Source organism: Carlito syrichta, unplaced genomic scaffold (genome assembly GCF_000164805.1).
Source record: "Carlito syrichta isolate Samal-C Ts95f unplaced genomic scaffold, Tarsius_syrichta-2.0.1 Scaffold312196, whole genome shotgun sequence".
Taxonomy (NCBI): Eukaryota; Metazoa; Chordata; class Mammalia; order Primates; family Tarsiidae; genus Carlito; species Carlito syrichta.
In genome coordinates this window covers 471,660-495,730 of record NW_007256292.1, presented here as the reverse complement: position 1 = coordinate 495,730, position 24,071 = coordinate 471,660, and the positions used below count along the sequence as shown (strand labels likewise).

At 38.0% G+C, this 24,071-nt stretch overlaps 2 protein-coding genes across 11 annotated transcripts in view; one reads left to right on the top strand and one right to left on the bottom strand.

Moving 5' to 3' along the window:
• SERP1 (stress associated endoplasmic reticulum protein 1) overlaps window positions 1-507 on the bottom strand; it is a 4,354-nt gene extending 3,847 nt beyond the window's left edge. The window contains exons 1-2 of the mRNA XM_021718451.1: window positions 484-507; window positions 10-247 (exon numbers count right to left, since the gene is read on the bottom strand). Of these exons, the coding sequence (XP_021574126.1) occupies window positions 10-247; window positions 484-507 (262 nt within the window). The remainder of the gene's footprint in view (window positions 1-9; window positions 248-483) is intronic.
• Window positions 376-24,071, top strand: part of EIF2A (eukaryotic translation initiation factor 2A) — a 34,743-nt gene continuing 11,047 nt past the window's right edge. For 4 of the 10 annotated variants that reach the window (XR_002482637.1, XM_008069757.2, XM_008069756.1 and 1 more), the window contains exons 1-9: window positions 392-533; window positions 7,933-8,002; window positions 12,927-13,001; window positions 16,153-16,271; window positions 17,899-17,998; window positions 18,358-18,440; window positions 21,682-21,755; window positions 21,897-22,041; window positions 22,184-22,300. Coding sequence is in view for 9 of the 10 variants with exons in the window: in XM_008069757.2 (XP_008067948.1) it covers window positions 506-533; window positions 7,933-8,002; window positions 12,927-13,001; window positions 16,153-16,271; window positions 17,899-17,998; window positions 18,358-18,440; window positions 21,682-21,755; window positions 21,897-22,041; window positions 22,184-22,300 (811 nt within the window). In the remaining variant the exon portion in view is untranslated. Of the gene's footprint in view, window positions 534-5,307; window positions 5,312-7,932; window positions 8,003-12,926; window positions 13,002-16,152; window positions 16,272-17,898; window positions 17,999-18,357; window positions 18,441-21,681; window positions 21,756-21,896; window positions 22,042-22,183; window positions 22,301-24,071 lie in introns of those variants that run through there. The other 6 variants (XM_021718457.1, XM_008069755.2, XM_021718454.1 and 3 more) reach the window with 6 other exon arrangements.

The following is a 24,071-nucleotide window of genomic DNA, read 5'->3' as shown; positions in this document are numbered from 1 at the left end:
CCGACGGACGGGCGGGCAGGGCGAGGCGGGTGCGCGGGACGAAACGAACAGCCCGCCGGAACGTTCTCGCGCCGCCGCCGCCGCCGCCGCCGCCGCTCTGGCCGTCGCCGGGAGCGTGGAGTGAAAGAGGAAGGAAACGCAACGCCACGACCGGACGGTGCAGCCTGCCGCCTCGAACTACTTCGGGTTCGGCTGCCAACGTCAGCACTAGGCGGGCTCCGCCCCGCGGAAGTGCGGGCTCCGCCCGCTGGAGAAGGAGGGCGGAGGCAGGCGCACCCTCACTAGTCCAGCCCTCCCAAGCTCTGGGAAGTGTTGCCCCGGTGCTGCGCGTGCGCGATGGGGCTCCTCTTCTGCGCCTCTCTGCAACCGGAAGTGAAATGGCCCCGAGGATGATGGCTCCGGAAACACCCACTCGCCGTCTCCACGACTGAGGAGACGTGTAGGGGCCGGGTTTGGCCCTCGTGAACTCTCACCTCACTGAACGGGTTTCTCTTTCCGGGACAACATGGCGCCGTCCACGCCGCTCTTGACAGGTGAGTTCTGAGCGAGCAAGAGACTGTTTCTTCGCAACAGTCTCTTTTTCTGTCTTTGCCCTTGGGAACTACCCGAGGAGCCTTGGAGTCTGATCCGCCTTTTCTTGTGGCTTGTGAAAGGGCAGGACTGTCTTTTGGCTTTCTTGATATAGCGTGGCAATCGGAAGGAAGCCTCCGCCTCTGGGCTCCGGTGGTCCCCCTCCCTTTCACCCATCCATCATTCTTCCCTGAAGATTCATCTCCTACAAGAGTTCAAGAAGGTGAAAGCTAACAGCGAGTGCTAGCTGAATTTGTAACATCTGGGTCTGAAGTACTGCTGTTACACGGGCCCCTGTGAAGTCATTTAGCTCTGTAATATAGACCAAAGATAAGCATATGACAATCTTCTAGAGTGACTACACACATTAAATACAACTGGGCGTAAGTAGTGCCAATTTCTGTACTCCCTGCCTTAATGACGTTTGTAGGACTGAATAGGGAGAGTGGAGCTATAATAGTGCAGTTATTGAGGCTGTTGTGTGGAGGGGGGGGTTGCAGTGAGCATGATAGAGATATTCTAGCCGCACTTGATACTGAAATGGTTATGAGCATTTTAGAAGTAGAACATCAGAGGACTCCTGAGATTGTGAGGCTAAAGACAAAGTTTGGAGAAGATAGTACACATAGTATTTGGCAATACCTGGGAAGTCGTTGTACTAGGGTGTGGCTGGGAGTCTTTCTGTATATAAGTATTGAATAGGAGAGGGGAGTTGGGAGGGAAGAGAAAGTTTTGATTAAGTCATGATAACTATATTGACGTAAAAGTTCGTTAAGAGAAAGGTTGCCAACATTTGAGGAGGGGAAAAGCCTTGAAAGTAACCTGAAAAGGTTTTTGCGCTTTTGCCATTCTCCATTTTAAGATCTTTGTTATTAAACACCATACCCATTTATATCCTACTTACTGCCTACTATAGTTTATTCATCAAGGGCTAACTATAATCTGCTAGGTAATGTGCTAGGCAAAGACTGTTTAAAAGGCATTACATGATTAAACTCCAACCTGTGGCATAGCATATGGGACCCTTTATAATCCTGGGATGTTTTTGCTTGTTTGTTTGTTTAGTTTAGTTTAGTTTAGTTTTGTTTTTTTGAGTTGGAGTCTCACTCTGTCGCCCAGGCAGGAGTGCAGTGGCACGCTCATGGCCACCACAGCCTCGACCTGCTGGGCTCCGGCAATCCTTCCACCTCAGCCTTCCAAGTAGCTGGTACTACACGGCTTATTACACAGAATAATTATCTGGACATTCAGTTGTTCTTCTCCCCTGCTAGATGGTAAACCATTTGATATCAGGTGCAGGGTCTTAGTCATCCCTATCTTCTCAGTATCTAGTATGGTGCCTGGTACTCTAGTTGTTAAATGAGGAAGTACATTAACAAAGGATAGCTACTTTATTTATAGTCAAATTAACCAAGGATGACAATTTTCTTACAATGCTTAAAATCATGTACTTTGTAAGAGCTTAATGGTTATCTATTCAGTCTATCCTTCATATTCTCATAGACCCAGAGAGATTAAGTGGTCAGTTTCACACTGCAGATTGGCAGGGTCAGGATTATACATATTCATGTTGTTTAGCTTCATGGACCATTTTCTTTCACTGGAACTCACTGCTTAATCTTTTACGCTTTCTTAGGTACTTCATTCAACAATAGATTATTTTACTTCCAAAATCTTTTGTTAAACTTAGACTCATAGAATTTTAGAGCTGTGGATAATATGGAGATTATACAGTAGACTTTATTTGCCGTAACTCCTAATTGGAAATGACAAAAAAGTCAAAGTAAGTGAAAAAGGAATTTTTTTTTAACTCATGTACTCTAAAATAGTACTACTAGATCAAGATAATCTTATAACCTCAAAAATTGTTTTTCTTTACCCCTAGGTTCTTGCTTTCCTCTAGATTAAATTCATTTTTTAGGCTGACATTTAATCAGCTCAGCAGCTCCAAAGAAAAGAACATATTTTTACCTGTAGCCTCAGCGAAAATCTCCAGGCTGTCTGTCTTTGACGTTACTAGGCTCCTGTTTATCTTTTTTTGTTGTTGTTGTTGAGTTGGAGTCTCACTCTGTCACCCAGGCTGGGGTGCAATGGTGCACTCAGAGCCACTGCAGCCTCCATCTGCAGGGCTCAGGTGATCCTTCTGCCTCAGCCTTCCAGGCAGCTGAAACCACAGGCTGCCACCACCACACCCACCTAATTTTGTGTTTATTGTAGAGACAAGGTCTCACCATGTTGCCCAGGCTGGCCTTGAATCCCTGGGCTCAGGCAATCCTTTTGCCTCCACCTCCCAAAGTGCTGGGATTACAGGTGTGAGCCACCATGCCTGGCGGTTCCTGTTTATCTTTTCATCAGTCAACTTTTCATCAGATCGCCAAGACCAAATTATATTCTCACCACAGGATGGTCTTCAAAAGAAAACTAGTTTTTAACCTTAGTACAAAAATCTTGGTCTATTTAATATTGATTACAACTCTATACTTTTGTCCAGTATTCTCAAGTAAAACTATTCTTGAGAAATATTGAAAAACTGAAACTCTCAGTGACTTTAATTTATTTGCTATATTTTGAACAAATCATTACCAAAAACTATTTTTAAAAGCTTTTTATTTTGATATAATTTAAGCTTCACAGAAATGGCAAAAATAGTAGAGAGTTCTGTGTACTTTTTACCTAGCTTTCTTCAATGATAACATCTTATATAACTAACGTATATTATCAAAACCAGAAAATTGACGCTGGTATAATAGTATTTACTAAATTACAATTCTTACTCAGATTTCATGTGTGTGTTGCCTTTTTGGCTTCATAATCTGCGTGAAAAGGAGTATGAGTTGAGTTGTGTTTTTTTTTCTCACTACTTTTTTGGGGTCTTCTACCTGCTTTACTTTGGGATAGCAGTATAAAAACAAATTTTCGAAAAGGAAAACCCTCAACTGGTTGCCCTGAATACCTTGAAACTTTCCACCACTGTAGCCAGAATACTTTCATGGATTCTGGGATATAACTGCCACCTTAGTAATGTACAAAAACCTTGAATTTTCTCCAAGTAAATATTATGGTTGGTGATAACAGCAAAATCAACAGTGGAGAAACAAGGCTACTTGTTAAAAGTGTCAGAAGAGCACAGGAAGCCGAGATGAGCTGGGAAGAAGGTTTTTCTTCTTTTCTTTGGCAGTCAGTTCAGACGTATGTTCTTGGGGCCAGTGGTTAGGATAATAGAACATGGTTTGATCACATCAGCATTTTCTATTTACACCGCAGCTCATCGGGCTGCACTGACGATGTGCCATTTTGCTCTCCTACGTCTATGTGTGAATTACGAAGGAGAGCTCTTAGTGTGTTAAATTGCCACTGCAGCTCATGGGAGGGACCTTATGCTGACAATAGTTTGTGCAACATAGGAATGAAGTGTAATCTGAGAATTATAAACTTCCTAATTGGAGAAATTCATTTTATTTTTCCCTCAAATAAATGTTTGTTGAAATCTTAATTATGGTATTAAGAAAAGAATGACTTATTCTGTTCTAAACTGTCATGCATCATATTTGATATTGCAGCAGATGATTGATTTGATGATGAAAAATAGCACTGCTTTGCCCATGTGGTAAGATAATTTTAATGAATTGAACTGCATATTTTTTAAATCTAGGAAAGCATTTTCTTGCACAAGAAGTTTTAGAAATATTAGAGATTTTTAAGATGGATGCAGCAATCCCAGCAACCTGAGAGGTGGGAACAGGAGGATCACTTTGAGACCTGGAGATTGAGACTAGCCTGGGCCACATAGCCTGTCACTACCAAAAAAAAAAAAAAAATTGTCAGCCATGTTGGCACATGCCTAGCAACAGAGTGAGACCCTGTCTCTAAAAAAAAATAAAAAAGTTTTTGGAATGGATATCTTCAGTATTTCATTCACAGGGTATTAATAGGCTAAGCTTCTTTGAAATCACTATCTTGAATGCAGTGATGGATTCATTTTTTTTTAAATCCCTAATGCCTAGCACATGATAGAACTATGCGGGGGCCAGATCATATAAAGCCTTATAGGTTGTGGTATTAAGAATTTGGGTTTTAGCCAGGCTCAGTGGCTCAGCCTGTAATCCCATGCCTTTGGGAGGCTGAGGTGAGTGGATTGCCTGAGCCCGCGGGTTCGAGACCCGCCTGGGCAGCGAGACCTCATCTCTACAATAAATCAAAAAAAATCAGCCGGGCGTCGTAGTGCATGCCTGTAATTCCAGCTACTTGGAAGACTGAGGCGGAAGGATCACTGGAGCCCAGCAGGTCGAGGTTGCAGTGGCCGGGAGCGGCCACTACACTCCAGTCTGGGCGACAGAGTGAGACTCCAACTCAAAAAAAAAAAAAAAGAATTTGGGTTTTGATATTTGCAGAGCACTTTGCTGGGGTCCAATCTGTTCAAGGGCAAAGTATCCTCAGGGACAACTGTTTTCCCAAACTAGCTCAGCCTAGTAGTGTTCTGGATATGAGAAAACATGACACCCATTTATATACTTGTGGATGTCTAGCAAGAAACTCATCCCTCACTTGTGTGTGTTTACTAATGTGTTGTCCATCTCTTCACAGGAATAGAAACTATGAGAACATAATTTTCATCTTGTTCATTAGAGGTTCCTTTGCTTTCGTTCTGACTTTAGTTATTTACTTTGAGATCATAGGATACCTGAAATTGGAGCTAGTAAATTCTGAGGTAGAATGTCAATATTCTGAGAACTCTTGACAGGTCTTGAGATGGGAAAGGAAGCAGAGTTCAGACTTGGAGCTCCCAGGTAGGGTAGCCCCTATCTACCAACTTTGCTGCTTTCCTAGTAACCAAGAAAAGGTTGGGGATTTTTTTTTTTTTTTTTTTTTTTTTGAGTTGGAGTCTCTCACTCTGTCTCCCAGACTGGAGTGCAGTGGCACACTCACAACCACCGAAACCTCTACCTGCTAGACTCAGGTGATCCTTCCACCTCCGTCTTCCAAGTAGCTGAAACTACAGGCACATGCCATCACGCCTGGGTAATCTTTTGATTTATTGTAGAGATAAGGTCTTGCCAAGTTGCTCAGACTGGTCTTGAACCCATGGGCTCAGGCAGTCCTCTCACCTTGGCCTGCCAAAGTGCTGGGAGTATAGGCATGAGCCACTGCACTTGGCCAGGTTGGGAAATTTGTGAATAGTTGGCAGAAAAGGAAGCAGGTATAGTGATAGACAGAGACCCTTAGTAAAATGTTTTCATCTCTTTAGCCTTTATACTGTTGCTGTTAGTTGATGAAATGGCAACTCATCACCAGGTTTTGTTAGTTTTCTCACCTAAATATTGCATACTCATTCCCTATTTTCAATCTCTACTGCCCTACCGGATCCAAGTTTCCATAATCTCTCCTGTGGGCCTATTGCAGAAGTGTCTTGAATAGTTTCACCACGTCCACTTTTAATCCTTTCCAGTTCATTCTCTACAGTGTACCAAATTGATCTTTTCAAAATGTAGATCTTACTTTTAATGCTCTGCCTAAAACTCTTAAAGTGTTCCATTGTTCTTAGGATGCCAACCAGCGACCAGCGTTGCTTAACTTAGGCCTTAATATCCTTCTTGATCTGAACCTTAGGGAAGCTTTCCGTGGAGTCTGTTACTGTTCTCATTGCTTGTTAACGGCTGTTCAACATTTAGATCTCAGCATACAAATCACTTACTCAAGGACACTTTTCCTAACCTTTTATTTTTAGGTCAGAACTCCTTATTTTACACTCTATGGCACTATATATCTTTCCTTTGTATCACTAAACACAATTATACAATTCCATATATTAATATTTGGCTAATTATTTGATTACTATCTGCAAAGTTCAATAAGTTCAGAGATAGGCTGATTTTCCTCTGTTGTGTCTCCAGTGCTCAACATAGGACCTAGGAGGTAGTTTTTATTTTTGTTGTTTTTCAGTAAGCGTTTGTTGACTAAGTGAATCAATTTATTCGGGTCAGCTTTAGAAGCATCTAATTCAGTCATTTTGAAAAATATAGTCTGATTCTCCAATGCATCTTATTGTATTTGTTCTCTTAGCTTGGGAAATTATAAATATATTAATTTTCATTTAAAAAATAATCTAAAAACTTTAAATATATACTGTGTTTTCACGGTATTATTTTATATAAAGCATACAGCTATCCCGTGTTCTTTTTGTTGTTTTTTGAGGAGCCTCATTCTGTCGCCCAGGCTGAAGTGCAGTGCACACTCATGGCCACCACAGCCTTGACCTGCTGGGCTCAGATGATCCTTCTGTCTCAGCCTTCAAAGTAACTGGAACTACAGTTGCGCACCACCACACCCGGCTAATTTTTTGACTTATTGTAGAGTGGAGGTCTCACCAACTTGCTTAGGCTGGTCTCGAACCTCTGGACTTAGGCAACCCTCTCACCTTGGCCTTCCAAAGTGCTGGGATTACAGTCTTGAACCACTGCGCCTGCCCTTCTAATATTTCTAATACTACAGATTGGGGCAAAAGTTCAGTGGTGGTGATGTATCCAGGTTTCCACAAACCAAGATCTGCCTCTGAGTTCACGTCCTTTCTACCTCACCACAGATACCTTTCTTTTACTGGTGACAGTTACAGTTTTGAGTTTTTATTTATAAAATGTACATATTTATTTCTCAACTATTAGATGATTTTATATACAGGAAGACCCCAACATATGAATGGGTTCCGTTCCAAGATCCCATTTGTAAGTCCAATTTGATTTTGTGTTTGTTTTGGGTTTTTTTGAGTTGGAGTCTCACAGTGTCGCCCAGGCTGAAATGCAGTGGCATGCTCACAGCCCCCACAACCTCGACCTGCTTGGTTCAGGTGATCATTTTGCTTCAACCTTCCAAGTAGCTGGAACTATAGTCGTGTGCCACCACGCCTGGCTAATTTTTTTATTTATTGTAGAGACGAGGTTTCACCTTGTTACCCAGGCTGGTCTCAAACCCATGGACTCAGGCATTCCTCTCGCTTCTGCCTCCCAAAGTGCTGGGATCCAATTTATTTTAAGTCCAACAAAGTTAGTCTAAGTACCTAATTAACACAGTCAGCTACTCAGTACTGTATGTATTTAACAGGCTAGTTATTTCTCTCCTGGTGAAATAATTCATTAAAAAACTCAAGTGTGCACCTTTAACATTCATAACTTGAAGTTTCGTATGTAGAAGACTTAATGTACTAGGATAAGAAAGTATGCCCTTTTAATGCTAACATTTTGTAGTTCCATTAGATATTTAATGACTTCATTAATGTTTTAACTAAAGCTTTTTTCTTTTTGGAACATTTGTGATAACTGTGTCTTTATTAACAAAGTAATGGTGATTCTTTTCATTTTATTTCTTTAGTCCGAGGATCTGAAGGACTGTACATGGTAAATGGACCACCACATTTTACTGAAAGCACAGTGTTTCCAAGGTACGTTTATTTTGTTGAGTTATGTTATAGGAAACATATGGTGTGTTCTAAGGTGTTTCTATTAGTAGTGTATTTTGAACAAGAAAAAAAACAGATAAACTAGTTTCTTGGGACATATTATATAATACTAACAGAAGATGGGAAGAATACATATTCTGTATCAAGGAAAATGTTCTTCAGATCTGAAAATAATAACTTAAACCTATTTATAAGGCAGGAGGAACAATACAAAGAAAAAGCGTAGACATTAGTGTAGTAGAGTTCAAGCCTTTAGTTTACCTTTCAGAATAAGAACTTCCAAATGTGATAGCCAAACCACTGCCAATAATCTTTGTGAAATCAGAGAATGAATATGGCATGAGAAAGGAAGGAATATGAGTGTGTGTGTGTGTGTGTGTGTAAAAATATGTAGCTAGCTAGATATATTTTCCCAAAAAGAAACAATGGTAGAGTAAACTAAAAACTGGTAAAAATGCTTACCTGTAGGGGGAGAGAGAGTTACAGGATGCAGGGGACATGTCTTTGAATGAACTTTGGAATATATAGTTGTGACTTTGGACCATGTAGTTGTTTTAAATTAAAAAGCTAAATACACATAATTAAAATGGAAATGGAAACAAGTTATCCTAGCTTTATATCAAGTTGGTGGCATAACCATATGAAGGATTGCAAAATTCTTAAAAACATCCAGTAGTTTTATGTTTAACAGAAAATTGATATTGTCATTTGAATCCTACAGGATAAAGTAAATAAATAATCATATTAATGTCATTAGGAACCAAGATTTTTCAGCACAAGAATGAAGAGATATACTTTCCTGCATCAGTATGAGCTCATGATTACTTTCATAAAAACACTGGTGTTTCCTAGTTCTGTCCACTGAAAAAGCTGGAAGCGGTGATAACCCAGTAGCAGTAAATGCACAGATTGTGACCTCTAAATTCCATTTCTCACTGAAAGGAACTAGTTACTTGTAGAAGTAATTGACTCTAGGTCTAAGACAGAAAATGTACAAGCTAAGCCAGGGACTACAGTTTTATGCCAGAAAGCAAAGAAGCTGTAAAAGACAAATGGGGGTTAGTTAAAGGCTTAATAGAGTCAATTTGAATGAGTTCACACCAACCTAAATGGGACAACTTAAGCATTAATTATTACGACTGAAAGGTAAAACATGTCAAGTATATAAATGCTCCAAAAAAAATCTACCCCCTCCAAACCTTATTGGTCAGCTTCAGGGTGTAATGGGGTTCTTGCTTATTACTTTGAAAACTGATAAATAAAGGGGAGTAATTAAGCATTTGTTTTGCTTTGTTCATAAAACTGTTTTAAGAGTAACCAGATAGTTGGTGAGGAAAAGTTCTTTTTTTTTTTTGAGTTGGAGTCTCACTCTGTCACCCAGACTAGAGCGCAGTGGACACTCCTGGCCACCGCAGCCTCAGCCTTCCAAGTAGCTGGAACTACAGGCTCACGCTACCATGCCCAGCTAATTTTTGATTTATTGTAGAGATGAGTTCTTGCCAAGTTGCCCAGGCAGGTCTCGAACCCGCAGGCTCAGGCAATCCATTCATCTCAGCCTCCCAAAGGCGCCGGTTTACAGACTGAGCCACCAAGCCCAGCTAGAGGAAAAGTTCTTTATAGAAGAATTCCAATTAATAAATACAGGAGAAATGATGAACTGGTGATGGCTTTTCTTTTTTCCCCCAATAAGAGATCCCTTGTGGAATGCTGATGGGGAACTTTATAATCAGGCTGACATCATTTGAATCTGTTGACCAATTTTATTAGGCTCAGTTCCCTAGAACCTTGCTATGGGAAGTATGGTCCAAGTCCAGTCATATTGGCATTACCTCTGAGTCAGCACAGAAATGTATCTCAGCCATACTCAACTTATTGAATCACAATCTATATTTTAACCAGAGCTTCAGATGATTTGTATGCCTGTTAATGTTTGAGAAGCACTACTCTACAAAATAGAGTCTGTGGCAAAGTTATATGCTACATTTCATTGCGGTGTACAATCCCAAGGCAGCAGGAGTAAGGGGGGAAAAGGTTGTGAGGCAGAGAAGGAGTGAAAGTAAATATAATAGGGGTACACTGAGCTGGCCACAGATCTACAAAATACAGCTGAGTTGCTTGGTCATGTGTGCAAAATGTCTCCAGCAAGGCTGTATGGAACTATTGTGCTCTGAACAATCTATTGTGGGGCAGAAGGGTAAGAAATGTACTATAGCCAGAGTCTTTTAGCCTGTTTGAGTGGAATCTGAGTGCCAGAGCTCCTGTCCCTGCCGCTGCAGTGAGTATGATGGAAGCCATGAAGTCTGGTCCTTACTCCTAGAAAGTCTGAGATAAACTGTGGCATTAGGAGATGAGGTGACCAGGTCTTCATTGAGTGGTTAGGCAGATCCAAGGAGGCACATGACCGAATCTGATGCAATCTCAGGATCACTAAGAGTAGAACAAAGAGATTTATGTGCCTGCTGGTGAGTTGCAGTCGGAATTATGTAGTACTTGCCTTCTGCAAAGGTTAAAAATTTTTCTTACCTCTGAATTGATTCAGTCTTTTAAATGAGTTGTTCTCAAATTTGACCGCATATTAGGATGCCTTGGGGAGCTTAAAAATCAGGATATCCAATCCAAATACTGGGTATTAGATGATAGTAGGGAGTTAGTTTTGTGAAATGACATGGCATATGATGATTGTGTTTTTTAGAAAATATCCTCATCAGTTAGAGATGTATGCTGAAGTAAAGAATAAAATAATGACATCTGGATTTTGCTTTAAAATACTGTGGCATTAAAAATAAAGGTGGGAAGTAGATAAACAAAATTGGCTTTGAGTTAATAGCTATTTAAGCTTGGTGGTGGGCGCATGGATGGGTTATCACACTTTCTCTATATTTTTGTATACATTTGAAATTTTTCATTTAAAATTATACCAAAAGGAAACAGACAAAATTTCCCAGTTGCCAAGGTTAAGAAAAGAACTGAATTCTAGATTCTGTAGTCAAGTAAGCTTTCCTTTAATCCTAAATACAGTTCTATTATGTGTTACTAAAAGGACAGTTTGTAATCATTGAGATAAGGAAGTAACTATTGAAGTTAAAATGTTGCTTGCTTAGAACAAATTGTTTCAGGCTTATCTCATTTCCTTTCTGGGTAGAATTTTCAGACACATCAGAATAATAGAACTGTAAACATGATTTTAGCAAAATATCTGAGAAATAAGAAAGTCTTTGGGTCGGATGATGATGACAGAGATGTCACTGGTTAAGGGCAATAAAGTTAGCTGATTATTGAATTGGTTTTAATTTGAGGAAAGACTGTTGGTGAACCACAGGGTTTTGTTCAGAGCTTATTCAACATTCTTAAAAATAATTTATATGATAACTTAGAAATGATGTCTTGTAATTTATACATTACATAACCTATAAGGAATGACTAATGTTTTAAAAGAGAAAATCAAGATTCAAGTAGATCTCAGTAGGCTGGAATGATAGGCCAAAACCTGGGTGGAATTTAATAAGGATAATTATAAAATTCTGCCTTAAAGTTTGGAAATGAGTTGCACAAGTATAGGATGGGGAACATCTTGATCTTGGCTATGTATGTGAAAAAGAGATTTTCAAAATAATGTTTTGCTAATCATAAACTGAGCACAAGCTATCATTGTGTGATTGCAGAAGTACAAATGTCATTTTCAGAAGAATTAATGCAATGGTAATGTCCTCAATAGGGATGCATTGGTCAGTTCTCAGTGCATTTGTTGTACTTAGCAATTCAAATTATTTATTAGCCATGAAGTTCTCACTGAATGTCTGACCACACCGATGGACATCTGCATGTACACAGATGCACATCTCTATTTGGGCCTTCATTATCGCTGGTAGATATCTTCATAGTGGCCATCTCCAGCTGAGAAATATAGCACTTGTAGTTGTATTACTTGATGGAATATTGCCAAGTAGTCTGGTTTCCACAGATCTGTGTTTGTACGGAATACCATATCTGAAAGACGGTGGCACACAGTGAGACTCAACACCCTTTAAGGCCAAGAGATTTAATGGGGATGAGCGGGGTGGCTACAGAACCTGAGAATCAGATTGCAGCATGGAGGCAGGGGTGTGGCAGGTTTTATAGAAATTTAAAGCGACCTGTCGGTTACCTATTGGTCGGCAGGTGAGGTATTTTTGGGATTGGCAGGGGGTTTCGCGGGCTCAGGAACGGTGGGCTTTGTTGTGGAAGAAGAACCCGGAGAGCCTTGTCCGAGCCTCCATGTTAGTTTGTCTGGGCGCCTTCTTAGGCCGGAGCGCCATTTTAGGTGGGGGCCACGCCTAGGCTTAGCCTTTGGAGGGGGTGGGTTCCTCGTGGCTGGCTGGCTTTCAATATCAGCATTTATTTAATGTGAATATCCTCTTTTTGTTGTGATACTTTCCATCTCTACACATGAAAAATTCATGGAAGGTCTTCCTCTGTCCCTCCATGCGGGGACATTTGTTGGCTACTTGAGGATATCCTGTCCACCTTTGTTTTGTTATACAGGTGGCCTGGGACATTCCACAAGATCTCCATTTTGAAATCCATCAGCCTTCTCAAAATCAGGGCTGAGAGTTGGTAACTTTCATATTCGGTTACAGTTTTGAATTTCTACACAAATTTGTTATTCACCACAAAGGCCTCTATTACTTTTTTAAGATTGCTCTATTGGTATCAAATCCATTTCTAGCTTACTTTACAATGATTGTTAGCATTTCATTTTAAGAAATAAAGTATTTTGACAGACTAAAGCATTTTGGAATGATTTTCTAAAATTGGTGTAAGTTCTTAGTTATTAAATTAATAGTAAGATTATAGACTTTATAATTAAGTTTTTTTTGGAAAAGTATTAATGCTTATTCATTTAAACTTCTTTTTTTGTCATTTTCAGGGAATCTGGGAAAAATTGCAAAGTCTATACCTTCAGTAAGGATGGAACCTTGTTTGCCTGGGGCAACGGAGAAAAGTTAGTGTTCATTTATATAACATGTTTTATGTGTGTCACGAATATAAACATAACTGGCATTATTTGAATAACATGTATTTGAGTGTCATTAATAAAGACTGTCTTTTATTTTCATGTAGTGCAATATCTTCAGCATTACATAGAATATCTTCAAAGTTGTAAGCTTCCATATATATGACTTGTTTGAGTAATCTACTTAGAATTAAAAATTAACATGAGGCCAGAATCATTGGCTCAGCCTGTAATCCCAGCACTTTGGGAGGCCGAGACGAGTGGATTGCCTGAGTTCACAGGTTCGAGACCAGCCCAGGCAACTTGGCAAGACCTCATCTCTACAATAAATCAAAAATTAACCGGGCATGGTAGCATGTGCCTGTAGTTCCATCTACTTGGAAAGCTGAGGCAGAAGGATTACCAGAGCCCAGCAGGTCAACGCTGGGGTGGCCATGAGTGTGCCACTGCACTCCAGCCTGGGTGACAGAGTGAGACTCCAACTCAAAAAGAAAAAAATTAACATGAAAAACACAATTAATACTAAAGAAGCTGAGAGGTTTTAAATAGTATTCTAAGTTATTGGTTAGGGTTTCTTAAGTTCTGCACTAACACTGAGAAAATAATTGTCTTTACTTATTTAACCTTAGATGTTTTTTATCTTTGTGGTTAAATTAGTAGCAATTGTCTGCAGTTATTACTACTGGTTTTATTGTATGTAAAAGTTTATTAGTTCTTCAAGAGACTGTTTAGTAGAATCTATGTTACATAAAATATCAGATTACAAAATTGGTCTTGCAAAAAATAATTTGATGAATTGCTTATATTTTACTAAGAAAACCACTCCTTTTGAATTTTCTAAGAGCTACTACAACATTTTGTTTTACAGACCAGAAAAATATCCAAATATTTATTGCTTGAAGTTATTTATGTTATTTTAACCACATATAATGCTTTTAGGTTTTTTGAAAGGAGAAAATGTATGCATTTGTTTGAAAAGTACATTTTAAATGTTGCTTTAAATGTTTTAAATGTGCAGTGGTAAAGTACTCTGAAATCTTTCAACTATTGGCTGAGATTAGATTAATCACATGATGTTTAAAAATTGACTACTAAACAGAATAGTTGAATTAATCGATTTACCTTTTTTATAACTATAAGTGGCTGGTAGAATTAGCTCTTATAATTAAAAAATTAATCAGTTTTAATTTTTTTAAAGTTATTGAATCCAGCCAATAAACTGCTACTCTCAAATTATTAGTTGTGTAATTATATTGGGTCTTATCCACAATGTTAACAGACAGCCTTAATCTCAGCCTCAAAAATGGGATGTATTCTCATATTTTCTTATTTCTTTCTGTGTAACCTATTGTGGGTATTTTTGTTTTATTTTTAAATCTGTATTTTAGTTTATACTATTTGAGTATTGAGTCAATAGAAATTTACTTCCTAATGGAATATATCATACTTCTTTTCCTTATCTATTATTATTTTGAGGTATTCCTCATTCTAGTAGCTTAGTTTGTTGAATAAGTCTGTTTTTACTTTAGCAATTATTGCTAATACTTCGTTCATATTCTTTAGCCTTTTGTTGAATTCAACTTTGAATCTTTTTACTCTGTCCCCATATATCATGTTCATTATTTTAATAAATTTGTTTTTATACCAGGTGCTAGCATTTGTTTCCTTGAAGTGCTCTGGTCACAGTGGTGCATATTGTTCTGGGGCAAGAGAATCAGATATAGGGTGTTGATCGTGGTCTTGGTTGAAAAACCAGTTATCAACAACAACAAAAAATAAGAAAACTTTTGTAATTCTAAAATGTGTTATTTTCAATAGGTTATAAAGAATCGTGTGTGTGTGTGTGTGTGTGTGTGTGTGTGTGTGTGTGTGTGTGTGTATTTAAACAGCATGTGATAATCTTTCATTCTTACCAGTTACTGTTCTTATCCTAACCTTAGTATCTTCCTCAAACCTGAGCAAAACAAAGTTACATTCAACTATTTCCAGAATAATAGGGTGGAGTATTTATTTGCTTATTTTTAAATCCCAAAGAATAGTGGAGTGCATAAAAGCAAGTCAGGCCAGACATTTCAAAACTTGGCTTTAGCATGTATCATCAAAATGATCTTGAGGCAAATCATCAAATCATTTGATTTTTCCAAGCCTAAATGTAACCATTTATAAAAAAAAAATGATAACTCTTGTGAGGATTAAATGAGAAAATACATAGAGCAGTTAATTAGGTTAGGCCACTACATGGTACATCGAAAGCATCCCAAAAAATAGAAACTGCTTTTATTATACAGTTATTGTCATTATTATGTCACAATAATTTTCATAGTCATCATAACTTTTGGAAACTGCTTTTGGGATTTTAATAGACATCAAAAGTCTCCTTACCGATTTTCCTAGTTGATACAGCATCCATTTATATATATATATATATATATATATATTTGTTTTTTTGTTTGTTTTTTAAGTTGGGGTCTCACTCTGTTGCCCATGCTGGAATGCAGTGTTACTTACGACCATGGCTCAGTGCAACCTCGACCTCCTCAGCTCAGGCTTCTGTTTCAGCCTCCCAATAACTGGTACTGTAGGCATGTGCCACCATGCCCGGCTTTTTTTTTTTTTTTTGGCAGAGACAAAGTCTTGCCATGTTGCTCAGGCTGGTCTCAAACTCCTGAACTCAAGCTATCTTCCCGCCTTGATCTCCCAAAGTGCAGGGATTACAGGCATGAGCCCCCACACGCATCCTGTTAATTCAAATGTAAAAGTATACTTTTACCATTCTCTCTAGTCTGTCTTCCTTCCCTTTGGTTTGAAATGCCTCAGCTTCCCTAGAGGGTTAGCTTTGTGTTCGCTTAAAGGCCTTGTTATTTCCTTTTCAGCTGAAGGTGGAACCATCGTGTGTCTTTCTCTCAATTCTATATTATTTCCCAACACTGCCCTTACATAGGGGCCTTTGAACAAAATGTACTTTTTTTTTCAGTTAAAGTGTTTCTTGGATATTTTCTAGAACTAGCTGAAAATTGATTTTTATGCAAAATGAACACTTTGGAGTGATCTGTATTTGAAAAGAGATGTGAATGTTTTGGTTAGTGCTGACTGTTATGAAACAGTATTTCATTGCTGAAGTAATTTCTTTTGAAACCAGAGTAAATATTATCAATGTCACTAACAAGGGACTACTGCACTCCTTCGACCTCCCAAAGACAGTTTGCCTTGAATTCTCGCCAAAAAACACTGTCCTGGCAACGTGGCAGCCTTACACTAGTAAGTATTTACCCATTGTAAAAATATTCTGGCAGGACCAGTTAAATTTAGTGGAAAAAAAGGGAGAAAGTTTATAACCTTATGAGAAAATAATTAGTCCTTATGATGGTGAATAGTTTGTGAACATTTATAATCAACAGTGAATTCTAGACTTTCCAAATGTACTGAAAGTAATTTTAAGGTATACAATAGGTTAGTGAAAAGATCCAGCTCAAGGAAAAATTTAGAAAGTAAACAGCTGCTGTATAGAGAAGATCTCTAAAGAATAAGAATAATTATGATTTTTAAAATCAAAACATTTAAAGTAAGTATAGTAGACAGCATCCAAGAGAGGTGTATGGTATGGCAAAGAGTAGAAATGATGTGCCATTTTCTTTATTTTTTTCTTTTTTTTTTTTGAGTTGCAGTCTCACTATGTTGCCCAGGCTGGAGTGCAGTGGCATGATCACAGCCACCGCAGCCTTGACCTGCTGGGCTTGGGCGATCCTTCCACCTCAGCCTTCCAAGTAGCTGAAACAACAGGCACGTGCTTTCATGCCTGGCTTATTTTTTTACTTTGTTGTAGAGATGAGGACTCATCAAGTTACCCAGGCTGGTCTCAAACCCCTGGGCTCAGACAATCCTCTCGCCTTGGCCTCCAAAAGTGCTGGGATTACAGGCTTGAGCCACCACACCTGGCTGATGTGCCATTTTCTAGCATATTTAAAGATATCTACTGATAATTACATGGATATTTTATATAGCTGTGCTTCTTTGATAAGTAATAATTGAAAACTGGTATGGGGCTTATTTTAAGAAATATTTTCTAATGTCGGTATTATTGAATAAGTGAGTAATAATAGGTCATTGTTGGGTTGTAAACTTCCTGGGTTTTGTTCTTTCTTTTTTTTCTTTTTCTTTTTTTTTTTTGAGTCAGAGACTCACTCTGTTGCCAGGCTGGAGTGTGGTGCCACACTCATGGCTACCGAAGCCTTGACCTGCTGGACTGAGGCTATCCTTCTGCCTCAGGCTTCCAAGTAGCTGGGACTACAGGCATGCACCATCACACCCAGCTAATTTTTCTTAATGCATTCTAGAGATGAGGTCTCGCCAAGTTGCCCAGGCTGGTCTTGAACCCAAGGACTCAGGCAATCCTCTCACCTTAGCCTCTCACCTCGGTTGGGATTATAGACATGAGACATCGCACCCGGCCTAGGGTTTTGTTCTTTCAAGGGACATAGATTCTAATCCTTCAAATAAATAAAAAGGAAATTGGGAATCAGTTGAAAATCGTGAGTGGTTTTATGTAACTTTTTTGTTTTTTTGGTGACTTACAGATGCAAACTTTCGTAATTTGATCCATTTGACAGTAATCCATGTCAAAATAAATAAGAAATCTCTTATGTATTCTTCAAATCTATAGTAATTAACTCATTTCAGAAATACTGGGCTTTTGCTCAAATAGCTGTCACATTGTCATGGCTTTGGAATGGATGATTAACTCCATGATTAAGGCTAGAGAGGAAAGTTGACTTAAGGCAGCTCTTTTACTTGGTCTTTGTAATCTTGTTCAAATTTTTTCTAAGAATGAAATATTTTTACAAGTATTAGGAGACAATTACTGCAAAAAAAATTGCTTTCATTGTAGCATCTAAAGATGGCACAGCTGGGATACCCAACCTGCAACTTTATGATGTAAAAACTGGAGCATGTTTGAAATCTTTCATCCAGAAAAAAATGCAAAATTGGTAAACAAATGCTTAAAAGTACTAATATTTTACACAATATTTTAAATATTAATAACTGTATAATATTTGTTTTTCTGGCATTGATTTTAAAAATAACTCATTAGGCCAAAATCTAGCTCTTTAAGAATTTTGTATATAGAACTGTAGTAGCATAAAACTTGATCTTTTTTTGGTTAAGTATTTAAGTGGAAAGAAACAATGTTTTTCTATTACATATGCTGACTAAAACTATTAATAACTGATATGATCTACTTATAAGTATGTTTTAATAGTAAGCAATATACAAACTTCTACATGTTAACGTGAAATTACATTCTGAATAATTTTTAAAAATATATCCTCTCTTTTTTTGGACATAGGTGTCCATCCTGGTCAGAAGATGAAATGCTTTGTGCCCGAAATGTTAACAATGAAGTTCACTTCTTTGAAAACAACAATTTTAGTATGAAAAGACTTACAAACTAATTTTATTATTTGCTGTAATTGTATATGACTTTCATTCTTTTATAGCATCATAGAATTCTCCTAAATACTGTTAATTTGTTAATCAATAATTATCATATTTATTTGTGTAACTCCTTGTAAGTCTAAATCTAGTGAAAATCTATAGCACAAAGATTTTCTTTTACAATAACTTTTATTATCCGATAATTGCTGTTAATTTAAGACATGTGAATACCACTTCCTGTGTTCAGTTGCTGTTGAAATTCTGTGACGTGCATTTTTTTTTTAAGTATTTCATTGTGTAGAATTTCAAACACTTAGTCCCAGTACTGTCACCCCATGGTTAGTTCTCTCATTTGTATATCTGTCAAACTACCATCTTTCTTACTAAGAAAAAGCAAATCCCAGACATGATATAAATTTGCATAATTTTTAATATATAATTTTGTATATATTTGTATACAGTTTTTCAGTATAGTTCTCTGAAAATTGGGGCCCTTAATTTTTTTCAACTTGCCTACAATACTGTTGTTGCAGATTATTAAATATTTGGTCAGTGTTCAAATTTCTGATAATTGCAAATGTTATAACTTTTTTTTAAACTCAGGATCCAGGCCAGATGTTGTGGCTCATGCCTGTAACCCCAGCACTTTGGAAGGCTGAAGTGAGAGGATTGCTTGAGCTCAGGAATTCAAGACCAACCTGGGCAATATAGCAAGACCTCGTCTTTTTTTTTGGTTTTTTTTTTTTTGAGTTGGGAGTCTCACTCTGTTGCCCAGGCTGGAGTGCAGTGGCTCTCTCACGGCCGCTGCAGCCTCAACCTGCTGTACTCAGGCAATCCTTCAACCTCGGCTTTCTAGTAACTAGAACTACAGGCGCATGCTACCATGCTCAGCTTATTTTTTGATTTATTGTAGAGACAAGACAGGGTCTCGCCAAATTGCCCAGGTTGTTCTCTAACCCGTGGGCTCAGGCAATCCTCTCGCCTCGGCCTCCTAAAGCACTGGGATTATAGGTTTGAGCCACTGTGCCCAGCCAAGACTTCGTCTTTATAAAAAATAAAAAGATTAACTAGATGTGATGGTGCATACCTTTAGTCCCAGCTCCCTAGGAGGCTGAGGCAGAAGGATCCCGTGAGGCCAGGAGGTTGAGGTTGTGGTGAACCATGATCGTGCCACTGTACTCCAGCCTGGGCAACAGAGTGAGACCCTAACTCAGAAAAATAAAAAAACTCAAGATTCAAATAAGGTACTGTACATTGCAGTTGATTGATATATCTTTTAAGTTTATTTTAATATAGATTCCCACTCCATCTTTTTTTTTCCTCTGGTAACTTATTATTTAAGAAGCAAAGTTGTCTGGCTTGCATATATTCTCATAGTCTGAACTTTGCTTTTGTATCTCATGACATAATTGAACATGTTCATCTGTCCCCTATAAAGTGCTAGTTGGATCTAGAGTTGGTCAACTTCAAATTATTTTTTTGGTTAGTGAGAGCAAGACTACATCATAAGGTAGTATTCAGTTCTTTTGTCGAAACACATAATGTCTGGTTGTATTTTATTTTGTAGGGTTAGCTAACATTAGTTTTCCATACCTAGATGTATTATTTCATCAGTACTTACAAATTGGTGTTATTTTTATTTTTTAATCTCTCCCTTCTTATTTATTAGCTATACTTCTTCGAAGAAAAAAATCCCCTATCCATTATTTGGTTACCTAGTGGTACCATTATATAGAAAAGTCAGGCTAAGTTGTCTTTCCTTTTATTCGTTTTTATATAATGCTGTCTCTGGCAACCTTCAGTATAATCATTATGAGTTTTTTCCCATTCTTAATGAATTGTGGATTACATACAGGTATATGTGTTTTAATCCATTGTAGCTATTATTCTTATTGATGCTCAAATTGTCTCATCTTTGGCCAATATGTCCTTAATGTTCTTTGCTATATGGTAAGATAAATTGTTCTCAGATTATCTTGTAATTTCCTGCAGTACACTTAAAGTCAGCCAATTTTCAAGAAACCTTGATTCCTTTTTAGTGGAAAAGGGTATGCAGAGACCTCAGTCTGAATTCTAGGGATTCTTACTGTTACTACATTGATTGTTATTTCTAGACCTTTCTTTTTCTTTTTCTTTCTTAAAGATATAACAATCATGAGTTTATACTGATACTTTAAATGAAAAACTAAGCCTCTCCTATTTTTCTTAACTTTTCTATCTTATTTGTATTGCTTTTTGCCAACACCAAGAATCCTGTTCCTCTGGGATACAAGGGACAATCATTTGAGAATATCACATTCACTTGAGTATTCATTTGCTTTGTTCCATGTTATCCACATAGTATTTCTAGAATCTTAATACCGATAATAATATCAATAACACAGTTACTGAAAGTAAATTAAAGGGTTTGCAGCACAGTTTGTCTTTAGAATACTTTTGAGTGAGCACTTTTGAGTATATTATAGTTTGAATAAGAACTGGCAACTCTGTTCACTTGTACCAAAGATGGCATGCAACTGATTTTGAGGACCATCCAGTCAGTATAGCTATGCACTTTATTTTCCTGTGTTTGAGGCTCATTCAACCCTGTTGTTTTTGGGTAGGTTGCTTTTTTTTGTCTTACTTGCCTCTTTGTGAGCATACCAAAAGAAGGGGAGTCACCATTTTAGCTATTGATCTCTGAAATTGAACAAAGAGTATTAGCTCTTGATCCCAGTAAGTAGGGGAGAAGTCTGAATAACATGAGTTCTGACTGCCTGGCATAAGAGTAAGCACTTAGTCAGCCATTGATTATCATGTATCTATTTAACACATTAGTTAGAGAATTCCCATATGCACATTCTGTAGTAGCAGGCCAAGGCTGATCTTTCCCATCTAATGGGCTCTATGACTACTTTATTTCAGAGGTAGAAGAGAACTGTCATTTATTGAATATTTAACATGTGCCTGGCACTGTGCTTCTAAAGTGTCACTGGGAATTAAGTAGTATAATCCTATTTCTTGCCCCAAACCCCCACAGCTAATAAATGACTGAGTAGATATTGAAGCCTCATTATGTCTTGTTCCAACTCCATGCTCTTTCTACTGTGTTGCTGTGTCGCTCTGCTTGACCTACATGGAACTGCAATGAGTAGTCTTAGTGTGTAGCTATAGTAACCATTTATAATACATTCAGAGTTGAACATGTTCATCTTAGCTTTTCTCATCAATCTAACCCCATTTACTCTTTTTCCAGGCGCTATTGCAAATAAATTGCATTTGCAAAAAATTAATGATTTTGTATTATCACCTGGACCTCAGCCATACAAGGTAATGGTTATGTTTTTGTTTGTTTATATGGAATAGTATGTATTTAAACCTGTTCCTTGTTTTTTGTGACTGTAAAAACATGTTCATCTTAGTTTTTATGCTTCAAAAGATTAAGTAATGCTTTATGTCTATGTATCTTAGGTGGCCGTCTATGTTCCAGGAAGTAAAGGTGCACCTTCGTTTGTCAGGTTATATCAGTACCCCAACTTTGGTGGACCTCATGCAGCTTTAGCCAATAAAAGTTTCTTTAAGGCTGATAAGGTTACAATGCTGTGGAACAAAAAAGGTATGATAAATATGTTTCATCCTTCATTTTGTTTATCAAATGTTAATTTAGGTTATATTTCTATGTGTATAAAAAATAGAATTAATACTTATTTAGTTGAATTTAAAATTTAATTAAAGTTTTTGCTGTTTTTTAAAAATAGCTACTGCTGTGTTGGTAATAGCTAGTACGGATGTTGACAAGACAGGAGCTTCCTACTATGGAGAACAAACTCTGCACTACATTGCAACAAATGGAGAAAGTGCCGTAGTGCAATTACGTGAGTATTGCAGCAGTCTTCCTTTTATAAAAACAATGATAGTAAAAAACATGCCATAAAGATGATAAAATCTGAAGTGGTTATTTGGTTTTTGAGTTGGAGTCTCACTCTGTTGGCCCAGGCTGGAGTGCAGTGGCACAATCATGGTTTACCCCAGCCCTGACTGCCTGGGCTCAGGTCATCCTTCCACCTCAGCCTCCCAAATAGCTGGAACAGCAAGCATGCACCAACATGCCCGGCTAATTTTTTGATAAAGATGAGGTCTCACTGTGTTGCCCAGGCTGGTCTCAAACTCCTGGCTCAAGCAGTCCTACCTTGGCCTCTCAAAGTGCTGGGATTACAGGTATGAGCCACCAAACCCAGCCGATATAATGTAAATTCTTGATCAAGTGATCGAATTCAAATATTTTAATAACTTAACTTTTCCTTCTAATTAAGAAACTTAAAATCATCTTCAGACATGTCTTATTTTGACAGAATACAATTAGTTAATTGATTTGTGCTAGCACTTGAGAAGTAACTTCCTGAGTGAGATAATTCCATTGTAGTAGCTCTTGTCGGACTTAATTATTATTTAACTAATTATGACAGCAGGTTGTTTTGTATGTTTAGTACTATCTCTAGAATTTTTTTTTTTGTTTGAGTTAGAGTCATACCCTGTCACCCAGACTGGAGTATAGTGGCACACTCCCAGCCACTGCAGCCTCAACCTGCTGGGCTCAGGCAATCCTCCTGCCTCAGCCTTCCAAGTAGCTGGAACTACAGGCATGTACCACCACGCCTGGCTAATTTTTTGAATTATTGTAGAGATGAGGTATTGCCAAGTTGCCCAGGCTGGTTTCTAAACTGTGGGCTCAGACAGTCCTCGTGCCTCTGCCTCCCAAAGTGCTGGGATTACAGGCGTGAGCCACCATGCCTGGCCTAGAATTGTTAATAATATCCAAGAACGTTACCACTTTGTCTGTTGTTTTCATGTGCTTAAACTTTAAAACAATAGATTTGAAATATTGGCAGCTCCATGATTTTCTCATCATGGATTGAATATGTGTAAGTAGGATAACTTTCTTACAAAAACTGTATTCCCAGTGAAGTCAGAAACAAAACAAGGATGGCTTCCCTTTTCACTATTATTTTAATAACATATGAAATACCTAGTTAATATAAATTATCAAAAGAAGTAAAACATATACAGTTTTGAAAGGAAAAAACATGTGGAAGATAATGTACCTGAAAAAGAAAGGTGTACATTTTAATGTACTTATGTGGGAAAATCTCCACCAGAGTATGAAATGAACTAACAGAGTCTAGGACTTTGCCATTTGGGTGTGTTTATGAGAGAGATGCTTTATTTTAAGAAAATAATCCTGAAAGTATATGCAAGAAATATAGGCTGGGCACGGTGACTCACGTCTGTAATCCTAGCACTTTGGGAGGCCAAGGTGAGAGGACTGCCTGAGCCCACAGGTTTGAGACCAGCCTGGCAACTCAGCAAGACCTCATCTCTACAGTAAATCCAAAAAAACATTAGTCAAGTATGGTGACGCATACCTGTAGTTCCAGCTACTTGGAAGGATGAGGCGGAAGTATCACCTGAGCCCAGCGGGTCGAGGCTGTGGTGGCCATAAGTGTGCCACTGCACTCCAGCCTGGGCAGCAGAGTGAAGCTCCAAATCAAAAAAGAAAAGAAATATAACAGAAGGGATTGCCTTTGTGTAAAAGGACCTATTTTTATGGCACTTTAAAAAATATATTTTGCATTTTTATTACCATGT